This window comes from Pteropus vampyrus, unplaced genomic scaffold (assembly GCF_000151845.1).
Source record: "Pteropus vampyrus isolate Shadow unplaced genomic scaffold, Pvam_2.0 Scaffold158, whole genome shotgun sequence".
NCBI lineage: Eukaryota > Metazoa > Chordata > Mammalia > Chiroptera > Pteropodidae > Pteropus > Pteropus vampyrus.
The window spans coordinates 2,036,605-2,043,318 of record NW_011888939.1 but is presented as its reverse complement, the minus strand read 5'-3'; the positions used below and the strand labels follow the sequence as shown (position 1 = coordinate 2,043,318).

Below are 6,714 nucleotides of genomic sequence, written 5' to 3'. Positions count from 1 at the left end.
ACCGCCCAGGCTGGTATCCCCCTCGTGGGTGGCAGGAGAGGGGACTAAAAGTCTCCGAGCGCCCTCAGCGCGGGAAGGGGATTGCCACCTCCCCTTTGGAGAGCTGGGTGTTGGGAAAGCGACCTCCCTGTCCCAGCGTACGGCCTGGCGTACGCCCATCTGTCTCCTCATCCGGCCTCTTGGAACTGGCGTCCTGCAGTGTCCGGCATCACGGACACGATCTGCACTGCCCTGTCGGGGGTTCTCTCCTTCAGACCACCCTCCTCCCCCTGCCGAGCCCGGCTCCCTGGGGATGCTTGAGGCACGAATAGTTTGCAGTGTTTGAGAGTGAAGGCAAAACGGAAATCCACTGTGGGGCCCGGGGCAAGGCTCTGCCCTTCTTTGGGCCTCAGTTTCCCCTTTCTCCATCTATAAAATGAGTTGGACTTAGGACCCTCCCCTTCATCTCTGACGTCATGCCTGGGAAGGGCAAGTTTCCCTACCCGTCCTCGCCACACTTCAGCAAGGGGAGGGCCAGACTGTCTTGTCTGCAGGGAAAGCGCTTCCTAGCAGTGCGGGTTCGGGGGAGGGGCGGGATGGGGGGCGCCGTTCCCGCCCACACTCTCCGTCCTTCCCGATTTCCCCAAACTCCGGCCCTGGGCGCCCTCTGGTGTCGTCTTTCCCACTTTGCAGTCAGAATTTCCTTAGGGCGTTTTGTAAGATAAACTATAATATTAATGAAAAGTGTAAAATGTATAGAGTTTTCAAGAAACTGTGTTCTACTTCCAGAAAACGGTCACTTTAACTTTGTAAATATTTATCTAAAATGATATTTACAAAACTGTGATATATATTATTTGATTGTATATGTATAACTGTAAATACATTTGTACCTCTCTTGTATTCTAAAATAAAAATTACTTGGAACATTTATCACTTAGCATCTGAACGGGTCGACACTTTTTGTCTTCATGAAAAAGAAATGTGGAAAGTGCCTAGAAGCTGAAGAGGGGGCAGGAGGAGTCGTTCCGTTGACTGGTTGTGCCATCTGCAAGGAAAATTCTTTCTGTCACAACCGGAGTGTCAGCTCCCAAAGAGATGAGCTGCACGGTGCAAAGCAACCGGGGACCGCAGAAGGGGCTGGACAGATTCCTGCTTTCCAGGTGACTCTGAAATATCAGTACCCCACTTCGTCACTCCCCCCAAGTTGTTACATTTTTTTTTTTCATTTTTGTGGACAACTTGAAGAAATTCAAAAGCCAGTGGGGGCAGGCCAAGATGGCCACCAAGTGCCCTCCCAACGCCTAGAACTTCCAGATGTTCTGGTCACCCATTCCAGACCCTCCTTGGGGAGGACCAAAGAGCAGGGACACCATCAACACAGGGCCAGGTCCTGGCTCTTCCCCCTTGGAGGAGGTATAAGAAGGGAATGTGAGTTCACACCTGTGCTCCAGCACATGCCAGCCATTAGGGCGTCACCCTTCTAGCCCACTGGCTACCTCAGGCTTACTTCTCTGTGCATCCTCATCTAGCTGTGCGCGCGCGTGCGCACACACACACACACACCTGCCGACACTGGAATGCACACTTGTATACACAGGCCATCCCCTTTTGGAGCTTCAGGTGTGTACTCCTGCAGACCCCCATACTTTGGGGGACTGGTCTTGCGCCCTGGCAGGTGGGGGCATAGGTAGAGATCTACTCTACACTTGATGTGTTCATTTGCAGGTCCCATCTGGAGTTTTCTTCCAAAGACCGGTGGCAGAAGTCACACTAGGTACTCCTTCCCCTCCTCCTGTCACAAAACTCGCCTCTCCTCTGATACCTTACCACTTGGCTTCTGATGCCTCTGGTGGCCCTTCGTCCCACTGCAGCCCCACCCAGGACTTTTGTTCCCATGACCAAAGCTATCTGTCAGGAAACCCATTCCCTTTGGTTGCAGATGGGTGCAGTAGAATTAAATACCCTTCTGGCCCAGATGTCGTACCTCCCAGACAGTAATGCCAGAGTCCTAAAGAAGCGTCTGCAGAGAAAAGGGTGTGTGTGTGTGGTGGGGGTGGTGGTGGTGGTGGCTGGGCTTGATAAAAATCTAAATCACTCTCCAAAGGTAGTTCTGTTGTGAAGTCTCAGCTGCAGATCAGAGGGGCCACAAGTCAGTCTTCAGAACCCACCTGGTGGCAGCAGACTGTAATTGCAGACTAAAGTGTGATAAGCCCACTGCTGACCTGCTTCTACAGAAATGTCCTCCCACTGTAGAGACACAAAGATGAGCGGATAGGAATCATGGTCCCAAAGAATTTGCTATACTCACAATTCCCTAGAAAAGAGGCATGTCACACCACGCAGGGCCACATGGGGGAAGCACTGGGGTCGATCAGGAGGCAGAGAGAGCAAAGGAAAAATGTGGGCAGGAGACTTTACTAGTTTCCATGGGAGGGAATGGATGAGGCAGGGCGGGCAGGCTTTGGACTGGCTAGTTTGAATAATTTCAGTGGTCTCTGAGGCAGAGGCACTGTCCCTAGCTCTCTGGTAGCTGGCCCTGGGGTGATTAGGGTAGGTAGACAGTGGTCCAGAGTGTGAGATTGAGGGTTATTTCAGATAAGGTGGTCAGGGGAGGCTTCTCAGAGAAGCTGATATTTGAGTCGAGATCTGAGTGAGAAGAAGTAGCCAGCCACACAAGGACCCGGGGGGAAGAGCATTCCATGCAGAGAGCGCCAAAAGCACACAGATCCTGGGGTGGTGACGAGATTGGTAGCAGAACCAAGAGGAGACCAGTACTTATGGCTGCAGTGTAGTGAGTAAGGGAGCCAATTAAGAGGCGGGTGAGGTCAGAGACAAGCAGGGGCTGCAATGATGAGTTTGGATTTTTTCTTAGTGTAAGGGAAGCTGCCAGAAGCCTTCTAAGCAGGAAAGTGGTTTAAATTGATCCGTTTTAAAAGCTCCCTCTGGCTGCTGTATGGAGATTGGGTGGTAGGAGGAGCAAACGCAGAATTAGGGAGATGAGCTAGGAGGTGACGCCTGGTGAGAGATGAAGTTGAACGGCTTGGGATGGTGGCCCTGGAGATGCACAGATGGGGAGGTAGATGGATGTGGGGGGAATCTGTGAACAATAGACCTGATCAGCCATTAAGACAACTTAGGCAATTAAAATACATGCTCAGACTTCAGGATCCCATCTTTGTAGAACCCCACTGCCTAGTCGGGGCTCAGGAATCTCTGTTTCTAACAAGCCCCCCTGGGATGTGCGGTCTGTTTGCGAGCGCCCGCTTGTTTCCGTGGTGTGAAGAGGCAGGTGTGATTCAGAGAGGGGAGAGCTGGCGTGGAGTCTGGAGTCTTGGGTTCTAGTCTCAGCTGCGGGTCTGTTGTTGGGACTCGGTGGCCCCAAACAACCGTCAGGGATACCAATGCCTACGTCCAAGATGAGCTGAGTGCGAGGACTAAGTAACGTAATGTTTGTACAGCACTCGGCAAAGCACCAGGCCCTCCGGAAGTGTTGATAAAGGGCGCAGGCTCTGGGGTAACGCAGGTGCAGGTGGCAGAAATATTGGCCCTGCCACCAACTGCTATGGCAATTCTAGTCCTTTTTGGGCCTCGGTTTCTCTCTCTATAAACAGGTATCTGCAATGGACTGAACGTTTTCTGTTCCCCCCAAATTCATATATTGAAATCCTAATCCCCAAGGTGATGGTATTAGGAGGTGGGGGCCTTTGGGAGCTGATTAGATGCTCATGAATGTGATTAGTGCCCCTATAAAAAGACACCCCAGAGAGCTTCCTCGCCCCTTACACCATGTGAGGACACAGAAGATGGCTATCTGTGGACCAGAAGGTGAGCCCTGATCTTGGACTTTACGGCCTTCAAAAAGGTGAGAAATAAATTCTTGTTGTTTATAGGCCACCCAGTTCAACGGTATTTTGTTATAGCAGCCCAAAGGGACTAAAACGGTATCCATTAACCCATTGTGACAGGCTCTGTAAACTTGAGTGCTTTGAGAATGGGAGGGGATAAGGCTACGTCCCTCCCTCCCAGGATGAAACTGGATGATGTCAGGACTACGCTCCACTTGGTCTGGGGGCATTCCCAGGCCTAGCCCCCTAGCTGACCAGGCCCTGCTGGCTCAAAGGACACCACCGCCCTCTTATGGTCGAAGCCAGAATCAACAGATGGCCCCTTCTCATACTTTCTTGGTTTCTCACATTTTTCAGGTGGGGAAGTGGGCCAGTGTCTGACCTGCCCACTTACCTAGGGACCTATGAGGCACTAGAATTGATATCATCTGCGGCCTGGCAGGGTTGGCTTTTTTGACAAATGTAGTCATGAGCTTTGCTGAGGTGAAAGACATGCTGTCTTTTGGAGATTTATCAAACAATTGGTCTGATGGATCTTCAGGAGGCAGTGGGCCTGATGTTGTGAACACAGTGTGTGGGGCTGTTGCAAGTCATTTCATTTAATCCATGTGCACGAAGAATTATCATCTCCAATTTCCTGACGTTGAAACTTAGTTTGTTGTGACCGCTATAAATCATGCGGAGTAAGGGCAATGGAGAGGGTAGTAGGGGTGGGGAGAAGGGACAAAAGAAACAGCCCTGTTAACCAGGATATGGAAATACTGCCACACAGATCTGTTCACCACTGACTCCTGAGAACAGCTCCTGGCACACAGAGGGCGCTCAATTCACTGTATAAGGAAATACTAGCGAAGGTGTTTGTATTATGTCTGCACTTGCCTTTCCTACTAAATATGCCTGCTTTGCAAGGTTTGAGTATTTTCTTAGACGGTTTCTTGCTTTTACAAGAGAAATGTTGGCGTCAGTCAGCTCACTCAAAAGAGTTAGTGTGAAAGAACGGAGCGAGCACCCCAGCAGTTTGAAGGTACAGGTAGGTGATGGTTGGTGCTGAACTAGCATCCATGGGACGGCTGTAATGTACAACTGGCGGTACCAGGAACAGCAAGAAAGGGGCTCTTCTTTCTGTCCAAATAGTGATTTCTGTAGCTCCCACCTCCTGGTCCGCCTGAGCTCGCTATACAAAAACATCAGATTTTAGCAGCTTAGAGCTGGAAGGAAACCCAGAGGTCCATTTCTCAATTATCTCTAACCCTGGTAAACAATAAATGGGATGATGACTACGAGACAATTTTGGTAAAAAGTCAAACACCCGCAACATGAGATTTTATCCCACAGGTGCATACTTTCTCGCAGTAAAAACGGCAATTCGCCTCTCTCCGTCCCTCGTGTTAACCCACTGGTTGTCAATAGTCATCATGGCCGCCAGGCCGTGAGTTCCCATTGGCGGCTGCTCTGAGGCCCCGCCCCTGCATGCCCCGCCCCTCTGAGCGAGGCCCGGAATTGCGGAGCCGGATATCGCGGCCCTCGGCCGGACTGCGCCTGCGCAAGTCATTTCGCGTCAAGATGGCGATGGAGATGAGGCTTCCTGTCGCTCGTAAGCCTCTTAGCGACAGCCTGGGTCGCGAGAGTAAGAAGCACCTGGTGGTGCCCGGGGACACGATCACTACGGACACGGGCTTCATGCGGTACGTGGGGACCTGGGGGCTTGGCGGCCACAGAGACGGTTGCAGGGCTCTGCACGTGGCCTGCCAGCCGAAACCTGGGCCTCTGTCCCCTTGTGTCAAAGCCCCCGCGAGCCCCAGGGCACATCTCCAGAGCATCCCAGCCGTCTGGTTTCAGAGGCCTCGGGCTTCTACTCCCTGCATCTCGTATGTCCCCGTCTGCGTTTGTTTCGGCCCCTTGAAACGTTCCTCTCTTGGCCTCTGGTGGCCGTGACTCTTTGGTCCTCTGCCTGAGGTCCAGTTCTCTGAGCTTTCCTCGTTGGAGACCTGGAAAACTGTCGGAGGGTTAGGAGCAGGGGCCTTAATGGGGACGGTGAGCGTTCCTGACGTGGCTTCTTCCAGGTGCACGGTTTTGCAATCGGTCCCTATTTGGGCTCAGGACAAACAAGTCTATCGTGCTACATGCATTCAATATACACTGAGTAGTGCAGTACGTTGTAGTTAAGAGGGCAGGCCTTTGAGTCAGACAGTTTGGGTTTTAGTCCTGCTGCTATCACATTACCTCTCCAGGGTCAGTTTCCTCAATCGGAAAATTGTGGTAATAACAGTAACTGTTTGAGAAGATAGTGAGGATTAAATGGGATAATAATTAAGAAGCAAAACCCACCATTATATCACCATCATGGAAAAACACTATTGGTATTTCAGCCTTTTTGAGGGAGGGGGCACATAGGTACATATTGGAGGGGTACAGCATTTACAGAACTGCCTTTTAACCTTTTAGTTTGAGGTTTGGGGATCCTGGAAAATCTTAAGATTTAGTTATTCATTCGCACATTAACATATTTGTATTAGCTATGGTTTGGGTACAACACTTAACAAAGTGGAAGTGACTGTCCTGGTGGAGTTTATATTCTACCAGGGAGAGACAGATAATAAACAATAAACAAAACAAACAAATAATTTGTCCAGACTGTTTGGTGATAAATGCAGTGGAAAAATTAAAAGTCCAGCAGGGTAAGTGGAATGTGGTTGGGAATATGGTGCGAGTGGTGGCAGCGGGGAGGGTGACTATTTTAAATGGGACAGTCAACGTAGGCCTGATGGAGAAAGTGACTTTTGTGTAGATGATAAGACGAGGGAGATGTCCAGGTTCTCTCTAGGGAAGGAGTGTCCAAGGCAGAGAGAGTAACCAGCACAAAAGCCAGGCTCTTAAGGCCAGAGGA

At 50.7% G+C, this 6,714-nt stretch overlaps 2 protein-coding genes across 2 annotated transcripts in view; both read left to right on the top strand.

The window, feature by feature from the left end:
• The window catches only part of PRDM12 (PR/SET domain 12), a 13,681-nt gene extending 12,994 nt beyond the window's left edge, over nucleotides 1-687 (top strand). The window contains exon 6 of the mRNA XM_011370060.1: nucleotides 673-687. Coding sequence (XP_011368362.1) covers nucleotides 673-687 — 15 coding nt within the window. The remainder of the gene's footprint in view (nucleotides 1-672) is intronic.
• A 4,669-nt stretch (nucleotides 688-5,356) lies between these two features.
• EXOSC2 (exosome component 2) overlaps nucleotides 5,357-6,714 on the top strand; it is an 11,458-nt gene continuing 10,100 nt past the window's right edge. The window contains exon 1 of the mRNA XM_023536561.1: nucleotides 5,357-5,758. Within this exon, the coding sequence (XP_023392329.1) occupies nucleotides 5,391-5,758 (368 nt within the window). The 5' untranslated portion in view covers nucleotides 5,357-5,390. The remainder of the gene's footprint in view (nucleotides 5,759-6,714) is intronic.